The sequence below is a fragment of the Mugil cephalus genome, chromosome 5, assembly GCF_022458985.1.
Source record: "Mugil cephalus isolate CIBA_MC_2020 chromosome 5, CIBA_Mcephalus_1.1, whole genome shotgun sequence".
Taxonomy (NCBI): Eukaryota; Metazoa; Chordata; class Actinopteri; order Mugiliformes; family Mugilidae; genus Mugil; species Mugil cephalus.
In genome coordinates, this window is record NC_061774.1 from 2658162 (window position 1) to 2680284 (window position 22123).

Genomic DNA, 22123 nt, shown 5'->3' on the forward strand with positions numbered 1-22123 from the left:
GGCGTCAGCAACAAATTCAAATGGATTTTCTTGTTTCATGAACAGGAAACAGGTTTAAACAAAACTTGTAGAGCAGAGCCAGAGTCATGAATGGACTAGAATAGAAACAGTGTTAAATTTGGAATGAAGCGCTAACAGGTGCATGTCTGTTCCACACACAGTGAGATTTCACTTCCTCTGAAAGTAGACAGCTTCTATACTGTACTATACTGGAGAAATCCTGCAGAAATAGAATATGCAGTAATGCAGCTCCCCACAGAGTCACCCAGAAATTACTCAGAAAACAATAATAGTTTATTCATAAATATATGAGTAAATCGTATGATAAATGGTTTAATATATTTTCCAGTATGTAAAACAAACAAATATAAACAAAACTCAATGAACATATTTTATGTGTGTTTGTATGTAGATGGTAACAGTGATGTCTGTGTGGTTTACTTTTGGTAGGGCATTCTTATGTAATTACTAATCTGCAGAATTGATATGGTTCCTACTAAGTAGAAAACTGAATTAAATTCATTATATAGAAACGATGAAATGGTTTTTTTGTCCTATGTCACAAAAATCCCCGCCTATTTATGTGTGTTTGTTTAGATTTAAACATGTGATCTGTGTTGTGTTTGTGCAACATTATGCATTCCTCTGCGTTCAGATGGTCTATTTAAGGAACTGGATTCAAATTCTTGTTTAAACCACTGACAGGTTTCTCTTCTGTCCCGCACATCCCCGCCTGTCTGTCTGTCTGTCTGCCATGTTGTGTGCTTCTCACCTCTCCATCTGCATGCTAAAATGGTTCCTGGGACAAGAGCCACTGTGGATCAAGGGGGGGAGGCTGCACTGATTTGATTTCCACTGTGGCAACCTTACTCAAAGTACCTTCCAGATGACCAGAGACAGAGAAAGGCAGCATAGCCGAGATACTTGATGTGTTATGCACAACATCTCAATGTACTTAAAGCTGCTCTTTTTCTCTCTAATGTGGACACAAGAAATTGAACGACACACAAAGTAAGTTTTGAAAATGGAAAATGCTCTGGCTGAACCTCAGAAGGAAACAAAACATCCTTTTAAGTAGATATTGACCATATGTCATTCAATCTGTGTTATATGTATAAAACAACACTGCTAGTCTGATCTGTGAATGTATGTGTGAGACAGGCCTGTTGTCTCTCTCTAGCTGCCTCACTAGTGTCCCAGCAGAACAAAGATGGACTGTGGTGATGTTATCAAACGCTCGGCCTTGGAATGAACTGACACACTAGGACATGAGGGAGGTTAGCTATGGGAAATATGCTGGCAGCCCACACAGCAACTGCTCACAGGACCTTTGTATTATCAGGATTTTTTATTTATTTATTTTTTTTCAGGGATATCTTCACTGTGTGTATTTGTGTTACCGTCTGATTTCGTTTTCTGTTTGTGTGCAGAGAGGAGAGGCTGAATTCTTTTTAAACAATAATTATATTCATGTTAACAAATAAACAAATGGAAAACTTAATGACCGGTTCCGTGTGAGAGAGAGTGTGTGTGTGTGTGTGTGTGTGTGCGTGCGTGCGTGCGTGCGTGTTCAGAACACTGACCTGTGTGTCCTTCTGACTTTGCTGTTGCTTGATCTTTGTGAGTGGGGTATCCTCTTCTGTGTTGCACGGGCTGTACTCTGGATCAATGTGTTGCTCCCTGTCTCCATGGAAACCCCGATCTGAAGACTCACTGGGACTGAGAATGTAATAAAAATGTAAATAAAGCATTTTACAATGTGTGAGTAAGCCGTGGCTGCTGTACAGAGTAGACTATAACTTCCTTTTCAGTGCATAAAATCTTTATGGCATGAGAGTCGGTAACAACACAAACTACCTGACATGTGACTGAACACCTGTTGTCTAAAACACCTTAGCATAGCTGCTCTTGACGTGTTTACTGGTCATTTGAGCCTTTGGTACTTAAACACTATGCTCACTATGTCAGATATGTTTTTTAAAGTCATCCGATGCCACTTTCGACCACTGAGGAATTCATGTAATGAATGTTTTTACCAGCAGGTGCAAATACAAAGTGTGTTCCCTCTCACCTCTGACTGTCGTAGTTGCTGAGATCTTGGTCGATGGAGGTTTTCAGCTCATAGAAGTGCTGCTCCACTGCAGCCCTGATGGTTCGCTGAATTATCCTGGAGGAACACACAAAAACACACCAACTTAGTTTGTTTCAGGACCCAGCTTCATGAGGTGACTCGAGTGGACGTCCTGTCTGGAAATGATTTGTTTTATACACTAAACTTCAAATCTTTCTGTTGAGACTATGATGTTTAATCTTTGACAAGGTACGCAGTTCATTTTAGTTTGCACCCTTTCTTTAATGCAATGATTAATAATGGAAGAGAGAGTTAATAATGGAACAGCTGAATCTATCAGAGATGTGAGTCCATACCAGAGCAGGGCCAAAGCTTTACCTGGTTTAATGAACTACTTTGAATGAGATCCTGTGACCGTGATCCCTCTGTTTATTCAGTGCTAACATAACATGCAAGGACAAATTCCCACATCTGCCAAAGAAAATAGCCAAGTAAACCCACAAGCCATGATTTAATCCACACCAAAGGGCGTACTTGTACATAAAGACTACACAAGGTCGAACTCTGGACTTGTTCTGGGAAAACTTAAGTTCTTCCAGCACAAAATAAAGATGAACCACAGCTTGGGGTTCGAAGGGTCACGGGTTCGCCTCCCGCCCTGTCCATGGCTGTGGTGCCCTGAGCAAGCACCTAACCCCCAATATGCTCCCGGGCGCAGCCACCAGAGGCTGCAGCCCACTGCTCCAACTGTACACATTACTGTGTGAACAAATGGATGGGTCAAACAGCAGGAACATGATCAATACAGTATAAATTATTATTATTATTATTATTTTGTGAAGGTGTTTTAAATGTGTAGCCATGTTGGCAAACAAAACAACTAGTAATACATCAAACACTAACGCGTATAAACATGTCATATGAATATGCAGAGTGTGTCAGCAGGGGCCTGATTTTCATACGGGAAGTTTTCTGGTTCCTCTTTCTGCTCTGAATAGTATTGCTCAATCACATGTGACCAGACTTTAGCTGCACGTGAGAGCAAAAGATAACGCACTGTCATACCCTTTCACACAGCCAGCTGACATCACATTTGACGGGCAAGAGTCTTAAACCTGACAGTTTTACTGTTTTTTAAACCTGACTCAGACGCTGGACATTGTCTGGAACTCCATTCTCGAATCTCAACTTGCTAGTCTGACTAGAAACAATGACAGTAAGTCATCAGACAACACACGATTGTTAAAAAACTAAAGATACCATTAGAGAACTTGGGTACAAATTTCCAAGTTACACAATTCAGAGTGATCGTTTGATGAAACTTCAAATAATCCAACTGTCACTTAAGGATCAGGACCAAAATGTTTTTCCACATAAAAACCCAACACTTACTGTTGTGTAAACTGCTAAATACCCTTCCTTCATTTAACGTGTAACACTTCCCTTTGTTGTCTGGACGTCACATGAGATCTTCAGCTCAGTTCTACTGAATCCAATAAAGCTTAGGGGATTGTTCATCCATTTAATTAAGATGTTTGTATGCAGGTGAAGGTTTAGCAGCAGAGTCGTGATGCACATGTTAATCCTTCATTTGAGGAACTACATGTAAGCTTCCTCCCAAAGTCCAACTTGTCAACCTGAAACTAATCGACTCATCTATTTATTTTTGCTGAATGCAAGAATATATATGGCAATTAGGTACATAAAGAGACATTTAATAAGGTTAACAATAAAGATAATAAATCAAATATTTAGAGATCTTTTTAATCACTGAAATACAATTCCTTTTCATCCTGGACCACTTAACAAGTCCTTATAAAGTCAATAACCTGGTCCAGTTCTTAAAGGATTAATAATGCTTAAAGTGGAGTCAGCGAGGAGAGAGGAGGAAGAGTAGAAGACATTAGGGTCTATAAAAGGTAACAAAGCAGCCACACTCTGACCATGCAACAGATGATCCACAGTCTGTGCAGAGATTTCATTTATCTGGACCTCGTTCGTGATCAGTATATATTCTTCCCTCATTTACTTTGGCTACTCACTATCTGTTAGTGTTGTTACTCCTCCAGCAAAGAGGTTGTAAAACTGGTAGAAAAAGACATTAAATGGGAAAACAACCAGCTCGCTCCGACTCCTCCACACCAGCTGTTACTTCATCTCTTCATCTACTCCTTCTCCTTCTCATATTATTTAATATCTGCTTTCTCCAGGGCTCCAAGTCAGTGAGATCAGACCGGTCATGTTCAGTGTGTTGTCACACAGGGACGAGTTGGCAGTGAAGTTGGCACTATTTTGTCCATTTAAGGTAAGAAAAAAAACTCGTAAGTACTGAGCTGCGGTCAAATATAAGTGCGTTGTGAACATATAAACACAAAGACAACAACTACACGCTACCTGCCCAATTTCCCCTGCAGCAGCAGCTCTGCCTCTCGCTGTCGGAAGCTTTACTGACTATACATCACACACAGACAGCCCTGACTGCTAGAAACAAACACATAAGCAGTAAAAGATGATGTGCTTGCAGTCTTATTCACACACCCCCACAGTGAAGAGAAGCACCGTGTCTGCTGCTGTCTGCCTTCCAACAGAGGAGAGGCCTCTGAACACATCCTGGTAGCCAGAGGGAGGTGAAGACATTAATCACACTGGGACAATGTCACAGTAACCAAAGGCCTGCACTTGTATTACTTTCCTCAGATGAGACCTCCAAATTCACCAAATCTCCACTGAATGAAGATCAGAATCAACTGAAAATGAAACACTAGAGCAAGGAGATCTTCATCAGCGGTGGGAGGTGTAGTTTTTAAAATGAAACTTTCTAATAGTTCATGGTATGTGCTTTATATAATCGTACATATTAAATTACATTACAAAGTTAATGGAAACAGTGTTGATACTGTTTGCATATTAAAAAGAAGCTTAAACATCTAGTGTGGAGGAATTGAAACAACCATCAGAAAATTAAGCATCTTTTGTTTAGAATAATCACAGGAGTCATTTTTGAACCAAACTTTCAGAATATTTGTCCAGCTCCAGTTTTGCTCTGTTACTGTTAACTATTGAATGTGAGTGTTGCTGTGCTCTGAGACTGTTTGTAGGCGGCACCCGTTAACGTTCAGGTCAGTAAAGACACATCAGTGCATGTCAGCGCAGAGAATTATTTTACCCTGTCATACAGTGCAGAAGCCTGACAGTCATGTGACTGCTCACTTCGACTAGATAAGGCTCTGAATGCACTGGGGTGTGCAAAATGCTTTAGTTTAGTTTCACAAACAAAACACAGGTTCTCCTACTTCCTCCACATGTCTTCTTCTTTTCATCTTTTAAATCCAGTCTTCGCCCTGCCTTTTTGATTTCTGTTTTCTCTGCCTCTTGAGCAGATGGTGTTTTACTGCCTCCTCACACTTGAGCTAACTTGGCTCCTTCTCTTGGAGTTAACGCATTATTTGCTGCTTTGTATGATTGTATTGTCACAGTGAATGACTTTGCTGGATGTAAACAGTTTGCTATAACGACTAGTCAGACGACACGTTTTCAGTTTACCTGTGATTTATTCAACTCAACGAACACGCAGGCATCTGTGCAGCTGTAATCCATATACAAGTGTGTGTGCGCATAAAGCAGCGGCCGTGTAAGTCATTGTGATGTTGTGTCTGTGTGGGGACTTACTCGGCGGAGTCAGCAGGCAGGATGGATATTGGGGAGAGGTGGGAGCTGCAGAGTCGGAGAGGGGAAAAGGACATGGTTAGAACATCACGTACTCCTTTCATACACTGACACAGTGACGACCTTGGAGGGGGGTGTGTGTGCGTGTGTGTGTGCGCGCGCTGCGCAGCAGGAGTCAAAACAGGGAAGAAGGATGAGAAGAATGACATTAACAATGAAATAGTTTGGATGTACTGCTTTTCTGTTAGAGAGACAAAGCTGAGGTTAAATGCTGAGGAGGAAAATCCAATGAAACAAAGATGCATGAAGTGAAGATATGTGATGAGCTTGTGTTCTGCTAATCTAAGATCCCCTGGGCCAAATGACAATCACAAGAAATGTACAAATATACAAAGTTGGAGGCAGTGGCGCCACTCTGGGTGGGCAGATTTTTTATTTAGGCTAGACTCAGCGGATCAGATACAAGAGTGCGTGTCATGTTCTTCCATCCTCTAGGAAGTGTGTGTGCGCGAGTGCTATGAAACAGGGAGGCGGCCGAGGTGTGGTCCTGACACTGGACTCACAAACACACCGACAGGCACGCCAGGACTCCAGATTTATATAACACTCCTACACAACCTGCATACCACACAAGGTCACTCACATTATGCCCCAGTATGTGGATACATCTCATATATAGTGTGTGTGCGTGTCTCAGGCAGTCAAACTCAGCTCATTAGAAAAACAACAGCTGACATTATGTAAGCTATATGTGTGCATGCGTGCCCAGCTCTTACACACAGACACACACTTCTAATGCAGTGCTAAGGTAGATCGATACAGACTGAATTATTAATGGCAGATGGGAAAGCAAGAATGCCCTCAATCTTTCTTCTTTTACAATCTCCTCCTCACATTCTTGATGATTTTCACATCCTATCTAGCCTCATCACATCCTTTGTGTTTACCTCTCGCTCCTCATTAGCCGTCTTTTATATTCAGCTTCTAATACATTTTGTTAACTCTCTCAAGTATCTGTCACCTCGCTCTCCTGTTCCACCTGCAAAAATCTTTAACATAATCTCTTCTTTCCTCTTAAATAGTCTCTCCTTCTTTTATTCAGACAGACTTTGAATGCAACAACCATCTCACTGACACAGTAACCTTGATTGTGTGTGTGGGACAGTAAGCCGGCCAGAAGGCAGCTAAACACGATACTAATGTCAAACAGGACCGATTCTGAGGGCAGAGATATTATGAAAACACAACGTTCTCTTTTGTTCTCTTGCCCTTCATACAATGTTATATTTCTTGTATTCCATTTGTGTCAGTGACTTTTCAGAATGAGTTTACATCAGATCCTTGTCATGTGAATCTTCCCTCCACTTTCCTTTTCTTGTTAGAAAACATGAAGAAATGGCCTCTACAGAGAAGTGAGGCCTGCAGGCTCCTTACAGCAGCGCCTGTCCCTTTGGCGCACTGATAACATCTGACAGTAGCTCTCCTGCTGAGCAGGACCCTAAGGGGCTGCACTGGGTGGCTGCATCTCTAACAATAGATCCTTGATAGGGCCCTTTAGGACGTTACATAATCACCATGGGCCCTAAGTAGCAAAGATAACATCTCATCTTACACCACTGTGCCCCTGAGGACTTGAATGAAAACGGTTCTCCTCGACCTCTTTGAGCAGAAAAGTTAACATTTCTATCAGCTTCAGTTGTACCTTCTAGGACTAAACGTGGTGTCCTTTAGAGGGACCTTTAGGGCATTTCCTCCTCTGCTGAGACACCATGAAGGGCAGATGAGATCACTGACTGAGTACAGACTAGAAAGTGGTTTTGATTATGTCTCAAGGTGAAAACGTACAGTTACTCTTCACTAATCAAGTGTAACCGTCATAATAACTTGAAACAGCAGAGAACAATATATGATGTTAAACACTATTCCATCAAGCAGTATCTCAAACTAATGTCTAAAGTAGCTCCATGTTCCATCTTTCCATTTGTTTTAAAATGCAAATCAAATATATTGTTACTTCTATTACTGCTTTTTAGTTTTAACAGAAATTGGATTGATATCTTGGGACAACTTCAGACAAAAGTAGCTGACTTCTGCTGATTTTACTTTTCATCTAACTACAGTGACGTAGCAAACAAGATTTATTTTTAATTAATTTAATCTAACTACAGTGACGTAGGAAACCAGATTTATTTTTATTTAATTTAATACATGGGACATTTATATTAACTACAACTGAACACAAATAGATGAAGGCCACTGACATCAGACTGTCTTCAGTCCACATTCAGGGATATTGAGATGAATTCTTTAGTCTGGCTGCAGTCTCTGGCCCAAATCTACCAAGTGGAAACTAACATTTCATCTTACAAAAGTGCCCCAAGTAGACAGATTAGATCAAGAGCTCCTACAGTCACAACTACAGACAAAGATAAGACCTTGATCATGCCTTAAAGAGCCACACCTCCGCTTTGAAAATGACGTAAGGAGAGCGCTACTTTGTGTGTGATGATGTCACAGTAGCTGACATAATGACAAAATGTTTTTATGTACGAGTGAAGACGGATGTCACATCAAAACCAGTCACAATCACAAAATGTGATTTAAAGACGTAGTTCACTGTTTTGATCTCCATAATTGTTGTATTAGCTTTGTCCTAAATGCCTCCGGGCTAAGCTTGTTGTAGATTAAAGTGAACGCTTGCCAGAATCACTCAGATCACATCAGGTTAATCTGCTGCCTGCTAACCAGATCTCTCAGCATGAACCCGGCCACAGGAATATCTCCTGCAGCAGGTCACTGGATGGAGACATGCATCACCTGACTCAGTGCTGACTAACAGAAGCTCATTTCAAGAGTATCAAATGAAATTCACAATGAAATTACACGTTTCAGTACCCAGCGATTATTAATAATTATTACCCCTCAGCTTACAAGAGCACTTCTTGTAAACCACAGTCATAAATGTATTTTAATAGGACTTCCAGTTTATTGTTGAGGTTTTTTTTTTTAATTATTATTATCTGGAAGACATTTGTGATGAGAACTGTTTAAACATAAAGCACAGGCTACATAATCACATATTTAGTGACAATTTAAACAGCTGGTGACATTATACAACATTTAACTGCTGCAAAAATTAAACCTAGGGTTTAATCTCTCTTTGTAGGGCGCTAATAAAACACTACACGATTACCTAACATTATACATCTGCATCAGATATATGACCTTCATATAAAAATAAAATCATTCAGAAACAACACAAACTTCATAACCTGTTCATGCTCGTCATTATTTTCATCTTGGTGCATACCACAGCAACCACAACAACCACCGCTTTCATATTCTTTCACATTCTTTCATGGACTGAGCTGCATTTTGATCTTTGGACTGAACAACCATGTTGCTTTTACCTGCTGCCCTGTGATTATCTATATATATTTATTGTATCACCAATATAGAGCACCAATATCGGTGTCACACAGATAAGAGTGTGTTGTGCGGGGCTATAACAGTGACCTCGTGTCGGCAGATGAGTGACTAAACAACAAAATCCTTCTAGAACAACTGTGGTTTGCTTCATCATATTAACCTGAAAGACAGTGGAGGAGCACTGATGGGACATGGGGAATAAACTCATCAGTGAATTCACACAATTCATTCCGACAGCCTGACAGAAAGAAGAGTCTATATGAATGAGTGTGTTTATGATTGTGTGTGTCTCCAAAGCAGTGCTGTTGTCAGCAAATGTGACTCTGGCTCTTTTCTGGCTGGACTGCAGCACTCTCCACATTTACCCACATGCCCACCAAGATGTGGTTCAATGCTGTGGCGTACTTCAGACTTGCACTTTGTCTGCCTAATCCTTTCCTTCCCTCAACACAACCTCTTGCAATTCGTGACAACACACACTCACATCATCATAAGCATCGTCTTACATCTCATAAACAGCTCTTCTCGTTGCCTCTGAAATGGTAAACATTTATAGTCCTTCATGTCAGGGCCAAGAAACCATCAAAGAGACTTACTAGGGATGCAGTAACACGGTGCACAACAAAAACGCAGACCAGGTCAAAGATTTAACAACTATTTGTTTTTTTGCCTCAATAGTTCTCATTGGTTTGTTGCTTTGTTCTTGCGATGATAAATGACTGATGTACCTAATTTTTTCTTAATTTCAATCTGAGAAAAGCTTCCCCTTTGTTTCACTGACTGCACAAATCTTCCACAGCACTCCTCCATATCCCTCTATACCATTCCTCGTGCAGAGTCACAAGGAAATACAACAGATTGCTAATTTAGTGCAGTGTCATACTTCAAGGATGACATAACATTCTTGTATTTCTGCTTGAAAAAAGACTGAGACCTTACTAGATGAGATTTAGATTATTCATCTTTCAATGACATTTAGTGTTTATGATCATTACAATCAGAAAAAAAGCAAGAACCACTTATTAACTGTTCCAAATTAACAACTTATATATTAAGAGGCTATTACTCAATATCTACTGCCATTTTCTCCTGTGCTATGTAGCAAATTGCTGACACATTCTCAGCCAGCCCCCTGCCTCTTTTATTTTTAGACTGCTTTAACATAATATCAGCTGCTATCAGATGCCTCAGCCCCTTTCTCTTTCTTCAAACCTTTTCTATTCCTATATCAGAAAGGACTTCCTTTTGCCTCCTTGTCCTCTTTCATCTCACAAATAAACACTCAGCAACAAATACAGTAAACCTCATTTCCCTCCATTCTCCCATAAGTGAAGTTTGAAATCCCTCAAAATGTTGGTTTCCACTTATTTATTCCACCCTAGTGATTCTAGTCAATTTCTTTCTCCTCCAGTTCTCAGTCCTTGATTCATCCGTCATCCATTGACATATTTGCTTTTCCTCGCATTCATTCATTCACTCATCCATCACATCATTTATTCTAGGGAGTCAGACTAAAGCGGTTACATAACCCTGATGTTTACCTCTGCAGCAGAATGTCACAGGCCATTCTCATCTTTTCCAGCTGGCTTTCCTCTCACTGTGATCTGATCTTTTAGTTTTCTTCTAGCAGGTCCGGCCTGAAGCTGTTTCACTGTGATGGCTGTCTGGCAGGTCGCTTCTGTCAGCGTGTCTTCTTCCTATTCTGCAAGCTAACCCGCAGGTTAATAAAAGCCCAGTCTGTTTTGATGGGTTTTTTGAATGTCCAGCAGATAAGCGAGCTCGAGTTTTAGCCAGAATCTGAACGGATACTGTCTTTCTCTTCTTTCTGCCAGTTAACCACTTGACACATGTCCGGCAGGAGCAGTCTCCAGCTGTAGGGCAGCCTTGTATCTGGCGGGTAGGTTATCCCAGTTGAGCACTCTGAGGGGTTAGCGTCAGTACCAGCAGGTTTAGCAGCAGAGCCACAACATCACCAGGGTGCATAGTGCGGCGTCCTCTGAACCGGGATGTGTGTGTGTGTGTGTGTATTCTTAAATGCGCGCACCAGTGTCAGTGTGTGTGAGTGAGGTTGTCGCACTCTGCACTCCGTCTGTAAAAGTGCTGCAGTAAACATCCAGCTCTGCTCAAATATATGAGCTTCTGATGTAACCAGGCAACAGCCCTGGGAGGACCAATGAGATGGGAGGGGCTAAAGTTGGGAGCCAATTGTAAAGGGGAAACGAGTTGTGTGGACCAATCCTGAGGCAGAAAGTGGAAGGGGGTATGATCGTTTTTTTTTTGTCCACTCAGTGGTGACTATGCATTCAGCAGTTATTACAGCCGACCCAGTGGGCTGTCTAATGGCGTACACACGCAGACACACACACATTAGATTCACATTAGCATGGAAACACAAGCAGAGCCCTGTACCTTTTTTTATCAGCCTTCATGAGCCTTTCGTGAAAACAGCCTTTCAAAAGTGCATGTAGCAAATTACAGACCGCAGAGTGGAGAAGCAGAGACTTATTTATAAAGATCTGATCACAGAAAGAGTGAAAGAGGGGGAGCGTATAAAATGAATCCAAAAAAAACAACAGGGGGAAAGGGAAGGGAGGAAGAAAGAGAGAAAACGACAGAAGCACAGTCTTATCAGGCTACAATGTATTTTAAATGTGTTATTTCTGTGTTTGTATGACGCCAGTAGCTATTCATGAACTATAAATTACCATAATAACATCTAAATCTAACTAAATTAAATCAAACCATTCAATACAACAAGATTACTTCCTTTTGTCCCAAAAACATTTCTGCAAAACTAGTCGATGTGTTTCCAATAGATCAAAGCTTTAGATCAGCCTCCTTCAAATCAAAGTCAGAAACATCAAAGTGAAGACTATATGAGTTATTACCAAGAGCCAGCAGAAGTCCAGCCAAAGACAAATCGAATCTACCATTTAACTGGTTCTTCATTATGTCTGAGGTGAGGAAAAGCTCAGGAATCAGTCCTGAAATGATCTCAAGTTAGTCTGCTCAATAGAAGAAGCAACGAGATAAAGTATATTAACGCAGTGACGCAATAAAAAAAAGAAAAACATCAACACGCTCCATTCTGTTTCACAGACTGCTGAAACAGTCAAGATGCACCAGTAAACATATAAATTACAGATTATGCTAAAAATATAAACTTAATTGGGTGAACTTCAATGGTTCTTTCCTGTCTCTGTAAGATTCAAAGGTATGTCAATAGACAAGAGGCTTTTGTTTAACCAGAACACACCTAGAAAAATGACCAATGGTTCTTAGGAAATTAACATTTCTCATCTTGGAGCTTTTGTTTGATCAAAAGCCAATGAGGAAGAATTATACAAAGACATTGTGTTCTCTTGTCTTTGTAATATCAAACTGAACTTTAAAAAAAGAAAAAAGCATTCATATAATTTCCCAGACACGTCCTGGCTTTCCATGGAAAGAAAAAAAAAAGTAAAAACCACATTGTACTTCAGTTAAGATTTCCAGTATTTGCATGCTCATCCAGTTTCTAGGTAAGTGATAAGTCTGTCTGAGCAGTGTATTCTAGTACTCCATTGGCTGTTAGTTGTATGTTATTTTACATATTAGGTTGTGTCTGTTTTAACAGTGATTCGATTAAATCTTAGCAAACACTACTGCAATTAGTATTGGAATGATCGGTTTCTAAGTAAATTAAGATGATGCACCTAATTTTAATAGTTGATTTTTTTTTTTTCCTGGAAAACCCCGCTAAACTCAACTAAAATAAACTAAATACTCAGTGCTATAAACTATAAAATGACTCACTTCCTTAAAGACTCTATTTTTAAACGGCCCTGCTTCCTGTCTCAGATCAACCTGTCTAAGCTTTCCAACATTCTAGAAATTCCTCAAAGAAAAGGGGAAAATGTTCACAAATCCTTAACTCTGCTTTGACTTTCAGTCTGCATGGTTTTATTGTTGGTTTTCCAAGCTCAAAACTAGAACTTGAACTTTATCTTCTGTGACTAAGACAAAGCAGCAACAGCGGAACATGTTGACATATCGAGGCTTCAGCAGCAATCAGAATAAGTATTTTTCTGAGGTGATTTAGGAACAGCTGTACCAGAACTGTGGGTGAGAACTGATAGAGCATGCCGATGAGTGGTGCTATCTAGGTCACTTTGTATATCGTATTACATAATGTGCCCAGTCCAGGCGCCTTGGCTTCAGGACAATCAAGAACTGAAGAGTAAGGGCAAGAGGGGGTGAAGTGGAAAGAAAGAGAACGTAGCATATCTAAACTAGTATATCCAAAGAGAATAGACATAAACAACAAAAGGATGCAACTCTTGAGATTTAAACTACTGACAAATCTCCTACAGCTTTTCTCTCAGTATGTGCTACGAAGTCGTTGGGGCTGTCTTAAAAGGTACTTTCTGAAATGAGACTCTTCAATCAGCTGCCAAAAAAAGAGAAGTACCAGTATTTAAACCACTACCCTAGCATAGCCAGATTCAATTTGTATTTGCATGCAAGTCTGGTAACACGCCACTGGGATTTTATTATGCCGTGTGTTTCAACCGATACAAAGGAAAAAATACCCTCTGAATGCAACTGGATAGTCTAGAAGCAAACGTATCCACTTTGTGAACTGATTTGACTCCACAGTGCTTAGATTACATGTATAACTGTGCTGCTACTCTTCTGTCCATTACCACATAGAGCTCATGGAACTATATGATCTTTGCCGGGGCACAACAAATTTCTCCAGACCAACTTTCCAACAAAAACGTATTGGGGGAGTTCAGTTTGGCTATTAAACCACTGCAATGAGCTTCCTCATAAAGTAGGACTTTTCCTAGTAATACTACTTCCTTTGGTGTCAGCCATAAAAGAAAAAGCAAATGCGACCCACAAACTAACTAGGTCAAAACACCAACAGCAAACAGCTGATACTCTCCGTGCTGACCTATATACTGTATTTACAGTAGCCCAGTATGGGTCACGCAGACATTTCAGGTACATTATGAAACAAGAGCACTGCTGTGCTAAAGGTATCACTAAAGCAAAACCTTAAAAAAGGATTAATGTCAATATGTAGACACATACACTACCAGAAACTGCATCAGCAATTTATAACAAGTAGTAGAACATTCTTAGAAAGTCTTATAAAAATGTCTAACAAATATGTATTTAATTTGAACTAAATACATATCTGAAGACATGTGAGAACAATCCAATAAAACATCCCTTTCTTTTTATATGTGATGGGTTTGTTTCACCAACATGCAAGGCGAAACCTACACCTGATTCAACACTGAGTGCAGTGTGGAGGTAAAATTAGGTATACTCTATAGTGATTATGGTGTCTCTGTATGGTACGGTGAAGTCTGTCTCTGGCACATTTGGACATTGTTTTGAACCAACTGAATAGGGCATTTTAGTATGTACAATGGCAGGTACGACACAATTAAATGAATAAATAAAGTTTAGGGACAAGTGCAGAAGTCTGTGTACTTCCACCCAAGGTTATTCATTGTTTTGGTGACTTGTTTTGTACGTGACCAAGAAAAGACAAGTGTACGTATTGTATGTCTGTGTCTGTTTGTAGGTGTACACGTGCACATTGTTGGCACAAAGACAAAGAACAGGGCTCTACAGGATGGTGTGGCGCTTCAATGGGATATAAATCATGTCCACACTCATGTGAAAATAAGCTGCAGAAAACCTTGCATCAGTGGCCTTAAATAAAGTTATCCAGAGCAGGAGTTGGTGCATACACCAGCCATGCACGGCTGGGATGATTGTTGGAATGGCAAGCGAGAAAGGTGGCAGGGAAGCTCTTCTTCAAAGACAAAAATTGAAGGCAAGTGTTCTGTAATGTGTTTAAATTCTATTGTTTGGGTTAACCTTTTTCTCTCCGGGGGTCTGACATTGCATTTTCACCCAGACTGCAAATCAATAAATTGTTCACAAGTAGGGACACAATCCAATTCTCCCGCCCTTTCCTTGCTCCCTCATTCCCTCCAGTCTGCCCTCTCATTCTCTGTTCCCTCCATTAATCCATCCCTCTCTCCTGCCGTTCCCCTCTTCTCTGGGGCTAAACGTGCTTCGCAAGAACTCTGGTCCTCAGGCTGCCAGGATATTTCAGAGACCTCATGAAAAATTCTTTCCACACAGAGGGAGAGAGATAGAGAAGGAGAGACTGTAAACGTAAGCAAGGGAGGGAAGCAGTGATGCGGTAAGAAGAGAGATCAGAGGAGATATACCAAAGATTATATAAATAGATGTGAAATGACGAGAAGCTGTCAAAGTATAAGGTGTGTGTATGTGTTGGATGTCAAAGTCTATTAAGAGAGGACTGCAAAAGCCACAGACTTCGCTGTCTGTCAAGAGCCAGACAAACAACTCAGCCAAACTAAATGTTGAGTCACTTTCAATTTCAGCGTCCACAACCTGTTATAACTCAAGTCCATCTGCTATATACATGGCAGAGTGATCTTAAATGAAAAACCTCAGGCAGTTTTGAGTAAAAACAAACAAACAAACAAAAAAAAAACAATCTATAACTGATTTTAAATATATTTTAATGGATGTTTCAAATTTGTACTGAAAGAAGGAAAAAAACATTTTCCTTAAACAAAAATAGAAATCAACTACCCTTGATTTCTGCAACAATTATGAGTACCATTTGTTTCTATTATAAAAAACATAAATCTACTGGGCTTCTTTAATATATTTTCTTAAGACTCTTGAGACTATTACTGTTTACTGCCACAGTATACTATTCAAGGCCATGGGGTATTGGATCTTTGGACGACAAAGAAGCTTTCTTTATCTGTACCTCACCATTTTATTTACAATAAATTATAAATAAAATTTACGATAATGAAAATAAGTGTTATCTGCAGACCTAAGTTTGACATAAAAAAAACGTAAAATTTAAATTTATTGTTGGTGCTCATTTAATATTAATTTACACCAAAACAAGTGCTAAATAAGTGTAGTTTGCATTGATAGCATAGAGTTTCAATCACTTTAGTTTTTACATGTGGAGCTAAAATAAGCAGGATTCCACAGATAAAGAAGTCAGTTCTAAGATTTTAGAAATGTAAACAGATGTATTCCCTAAAGCTCTATCTTATTTAAATGGCCTTGTTGTGGTTGTGTAGGCTGTTGACTGCAGAGTCTACGATACAAAAATAAAACTAGACAAGAGGTTAGACGAGGTCAGAGGGAAGATAGCTGCAGGCTAGCAACGGCTAATAAGAGTTAATGCTAACTAAAAAAAAAGTCACACGAGACTTAAAGCTCACAACAGTCAGGTCGGGACCACTGACTTGAAATAATTTGCAGACTGAAACCCCTTTCATCTTCTTCAACAGTGTAGAGTTACTGACATCACCGTCTTCCGGTAAAATGTACACAAATGCTTTCGCGTTGCCCCACAAAGAAACTATTAACTCACATATATTCAAAAACAGTAGCCTGAATATTCTGTGATAAGTACGTATCATAACACAAACTGAACACAGACACAGCTTCAATCAACGATCGGGCCATGTGCACACCTCTCTTTCCGAGTTAAAGCAAGTGGTGGAGAAATGTACATAACATAGTGTTAGTCATGTGAGCATGGACGTTTACACAGTAAGAAACTGCAAGTGTGTGAGTGGATTATGGATTACTGTTTGTAATCACCTCAAAGGCCAATGACAAAGGGCATGACCTGCAGCCTGATCCTCAACTCAGTCAGGACTGTAAAGTATCACAGTTGACTCATATCCTGTCCAACGCTGCAATACAGCTTAGTTGTGTCATGCTGAGATCACTTGGTCAAATTTGTTTATGATATAATAATAAAAATGTTAAGTCTGTGGACAAAAAGCTAATGTAACCTAATAATTTGTATGCATTAAAGAGCAAATAAAGTAAGAATAAAAGCATAAAATTGACTCATATGAGTCAAAAGTCAATCATGTCACCATCTTTAAGTGCATCAGCATGATGAAATACAACCTAAAGCACCGTGCAGACACTGATGCATTCACACTTTCCTAGTTTACTACTAGTTTAATGATACAGGTTATTTACCAATTAGGCATAACATGTTATTAGGCATAACATTATGATCATCTTCCTAATTCCTAACAGTTGTGACTCATCAGAGAATGGACATGGGTCTTCTGAGGGTGTCCTGTGGTGTCTGGTAACAGGATGTTGTTAGTGGGGTCTTTGGGTTCTATGGGTTGAGGGGAGGGGTCTCTGTGGATCATCCCACAGATACTTGATCAGTTTGGGATTTAGTGAATTTAGAGGTCAGGTCAACACCTGTTCTGTTGTTCATGTTTTTTGAGTTGCTCCTAAAATGTTTTTCTGTGTGTGTGTGTGTGTGTCAGGCTGCATCCTGCTGGGGATGGCTGCAAGGAGTGTCGTTGCTATGGGGTGGGAATGTCTAAGTGGGGGCTACGTAACATCCACACGAATAAATGCCCGTTCCAAACATTTCCCAGTATAACACTGAATAGCCACAAAATGGTCAATATTATTTACTTCTCCTGTTAGTGGTTTTAATGTTGTGGCGTATTTTATGTATTCTCATGTAACAATAAACGTAAATTACACTATGATCAACTTTCACTAATCTGCTTTAAGGCAAGACTGTAAACTGAGGAACATTTTACCTCTCTTTGTCGTCATTTTGTTAAATCTGCTTTGTCATTGTGTACATGTTTCTTACTGCCCAGTATGTTTGATATTCTGTGTTCAAGATTTTAGCTGTGAAGAATTGGTGTTTCATAAATGAAACATTACTCGGTCAAGTTGTATTTTGTGCTGCCTCCAGTATATCTGCACAGCACAACTGATGTCTAAATATTAAATAAGAGTATTTACTATGGTACATATAACAGAAGACATAATAAAATAATGTTTGGATTATAGCACTAACTGTAAAATAATAAACAGCAGGATGACTAAAGCTGGATAGCAGTATTATCATCTTCACTTTGAACCAATGAATTATGGGTTTATTTTATCTGCTGGTGCACAACAGCAGCTTCTGTTAAAAGCGTAGCTGTTTACATACAGTAGTCTGGGTGTGGGTGTGGATCCTGAGAAGATCTAAATCTTCCTGCAGCAGGATTGAGATCTTGGCTTTCAGTTTGGGCCAAATATTTGAAAGGACACATTATCTTCTGTACACGAAGACCTGCTTGTGTATGTCAGGCATTTGTCGTGTGGCTGGACAACTTTTAGAGAGTCACTAAAAACTCTGTCAGGCTTGATTTTCATAAACACTTTTTTTAATGATAGATTACAACAAAATGTATATCAGGCCTGTGTATTCCTAAAGATTTTCCTGAATCAATTCGATTTTGAATCTTCTGAAATCCAGTCAGCTTTCAGCCCTGACTTTGCTCCCAGTTTTACTGATCCACCAATCTGTCAATAATGCCTAAAATTATGTAGCTTAATTTACTTACAATTCAGTAAATGTATACCGGCCATAACCCGTTAAATTACCAATAAAATGTAAAAAAAAATATTCACATATATCATTTATTAAATGAGTGATGTATGGCTAGATATACTGTTGGAAGACAATGGTGAAAGACTAACACTCTAAGTTTATTTCACACAATAAACTGACAAAAGGCTTGAACACTAGATTGGGAGGAGTAGCTGACAATGCGACCACATAACTGATGGTGTGAAGGTCTGATTATAAATACCATACAACTCTCTCTCACTCTGATCCTGAGATGACCCACGAAAACATTTCATCAATAACAGAGATCCAGTTGTTATGTCTCACCTGGCTGAGGGGCTGTCGTCAGTGCATGGGCAATGTGGTGAGTCGGCAGCGAGACCTTCCTCCCCATCCTGAGGAAGCTCTTCACATTCGGCCTCACACTTTTCATCATCCAAGAGCTCTGTGATCTGAAGACAAACGTAAAAAAGGTTATTTATTGCAGTAATTTGGTGCCATTTACACAAAGAGATGAGTGTTTTTACCCTTATTTGGATTATCTTTATTTGCTAGAAATATTCTATTTACATTAGAGTTGAATATCAAAAAATAATTCAGCACAACAACAAAAAAGAAAATGCTCTAGTCATTTAGTCATAATTTGTCAACTGTCCTACACATAAATGAGCAGAGTTTTTTTTCCTTCAAAGAAAGCTGTGTGGCTACTGTGTATTTGCATTTCCAGTGTAGTATGTGTGTGCAAAAAAGGATCAAGATATTACAGTCTGTTCCATAAAACATTTAAATATAGATGAGGCTAATGAATAACACACCGACAACACAGATAGAGAGAGATAGAAACATGGTATTAAAAAAAACAAAAACATTTTCTCTGCAGAGCAGATGGAGGGGGGAGGGAGAAAGGGTTTAAAGTAGGCTGTATCATTTTCATGCTGACTTGAAGTACCCATGCATGTTAGTCACATTACAAATTTCTTAATAAGAAGAAGACCCACCTTTATGAGGCATTTTTCTTATTTATTGTTTAGCCTACTTTCAACATGCCACAGTACAGTTAACCACTCGTAAACATGTGATTCACAACGAATCTAAGTAGGAAAAGCAAAATAACAACAAGTAAAAATGACAGAAGAAATAGAAAATTCTTTAATGAAACTACATTTTTGTGCAATGATGCAGCATTAATGCTACATTTAGCACCATAAAAAAAGACACGGATTAAAGTAAGACAGGAAGGAGAGACGAAAAGGAGCTAGATGTTAGAGAGCCGGAGGGAAGGAGGAGGAGTAAATATGTTGACAGAAATAACTGATCATCATAATGATATCTGACAGCATGTGAGCAAGACATAAACGCAAATCCCTGGGCTGCAGTTCATGACATATATCTCGTGTGTTTCTCGCCAGTTGACTTAGTATTATGTGACTTTTCTAAATAAAGGTCATACTTGTTATGTAATGCCACACTGGTGAGTCAAGCTATATGTTGTCTTAAGCTGAAGAGTTGAAAACCCTGAAGGACACAATCGCTCAAAAGGTTAAATTAGTTCCATAATAATGAGATGTTCCCCTTTCATACCAGTCCGTTTGCCCTTTTTACTACTCCTTTTCATTTGCCTCTATCCTTTACTTGCCTCAGCAGCAACCCCATCTGCTGCTGTCACTGCGCCGTCGCTATGGAAACACCTCTGTTCAAAAAGCTCTGATTGGCTGTTGGGAAATTCTTGTATTGTCACATGTGCAGATCTGGAAGGATGACTCACAAGACTCCTCTGTGTGTGTGTGGGTGTGTACGTGTGTGCAACAGGGTGTGTCACCGGTCCTATTTTGAAGAGAAAATGTGCTATTTTTAAAAAAGTATTTATTCAATGACCAGAATATGAATTTGCTTTTTCATGCTCAACTTAGGACCAATGTTTACGTTTATGGGAACTGTGAACTGAATTCTTAAATCAAGTGGGAAGCTGACAAATACCTAAATTACTGATCACCATCACCTTTTAGTCACACTTACATAACACTGCCTTATTAGCGGATGTGGAGAGATAAGACCTGAAGCACACATTGATATTAAAATCTTTTAATGAGGTGCTGCAACTAATATTTCCACAAAAAACCTTATTTTTGTTCTGCTGTTATTCACTCCAGATATAATCTTTCCAGGTTCTGTTTAAGTCGTCTGTTTAAATGTCAGCTTGATCTTTAATTGACTGGTGTGTCTTCTTTGACCTCCTCTGTGCAGAACAGTGCATGTTTGGAGGCTGTTTTTACATTAATCATTAACAATCATTGCCATTAATTGATCCTGATCTAAGGAATTTGACCGAGACCCTGATCTACATTATCATCACGTACAAACCATCAGTAATATCAGGGAAGAAGGCCTTGAAGATAACCTTAGAGTTTGCGTCATTCACCAAGAACATTTTTTATCAAGGTTGCTGGTCAGTGACATGGAAAAACAAGCCGGGTTCACTTCAAATACAAACACCCCTCTGTGTATAGCTATTAGAATGCAGGAGCCAATATAATGAACAATGAAGTCTGATTGTATGACCCTCCCCCCCCCGGCCCATAGGCGTCCCTTCAAATGACGTCAACAGAGTTATGAATATAATGAAGGCGGTGCTGAGTAAGTTATCAGAAAGCCTTTGAGGTGACGTAACAATATTAGAGGATAAGAGCAGCTAAATCCGCTGTCAGGTTGACCTTGCATGGTCATACACCGGGCTGGAATATTAGCCCCTAATTTAAGACCGCGGAACATTTTAATCATGTTAACTCACAAATCAGTTTAAAAACACAAGTTGCTGCTGCTCAGTGTTATGTTTGCTTTTTACAGATCAAACATCAGTAACACAGTCTTAGCCCTACACTATAATATAATATAATATAATATAATATAATATAATATAATATAATGTAATATAATATAATATAATATTTTGGGGTCTGAAGTTACATGCCCATCGACTCCCAACTGCCAATCACGGGTCATTTAAGTGTCTGTGATGTAACCTGCCCTTCCTCTGCTGCTAAATGCATAAAGGTCACTGAAAAAGGTCACTGAAAATAGCTGATAATATAAACACATGTCGGACAATTTCAAGTGCTGGATAGATATGTAAAGACCAAAAAAAAAAAAAAAAAAAAAGAATTTGTTCTTCTCTCACTACTGTGCGCTTGCACTGTTTACTTCAAGCCGTATCACAGGAGATAAGCCATCTGGCCCAGTGTTGCTGCAGTGAGTGGGTTGTGTGATCTATAAGTCATCTTTACCTCCACATGTGTTACCAGGTGAGTTACATATATTCCTGTTCTCTCCAACAACTCATAAAAATGCAGTCCAGGTTCATCAGTCAATAGTGCAGTTAGAGATAGATGTGTCTGTGTCCTCTTACAGAGATGTTATGCATCTCCACTGTGGTAAAACTAGGCCATCACCTTGTTCTTAAATAAGGCCTTGCTCCAACGTAAATAGGTTATTGCTCAACA

General features: G+C 39.5%; 1 protein-coding gene across 6 annotated transcripts in view; it reads right to left on the reverse strand.

The window, feature by feature from the left end:
* fam13b (family with sequence similarity 13 member B) overlaps nt 1-22123 on the reverse strand; it is a 59552-nt gene that overhangs the window by 10275 nt on the left and 27154 nt on the right. For 5 of the 6 annotated variants that reach the window (XM_047585891.1, XM_047585889.1, XM_047585894.1 and 2 more), the window contains exons 7-10: nt 18954-19078; nt 5741-5785; nt 2072-2167; nt 1584-1719 (exon numbers count right to left, since the gene is read on the reverse strand). In XM_047585891.1, coding sequence (XP_047441847.1) covers nt 1584-1719; nt 2072-2167; nt 5741-5785; nt 18954-19078 — 402 coding nt within the window. The remainder of the gene's footprint in view (nt 1-1583; nt 1720-2071; nt 2168-5740; nt 5786-18953; nt 19079-22123) is intronic. The other variant, XM_047585892.1, reaches the window with a different exon arrangement.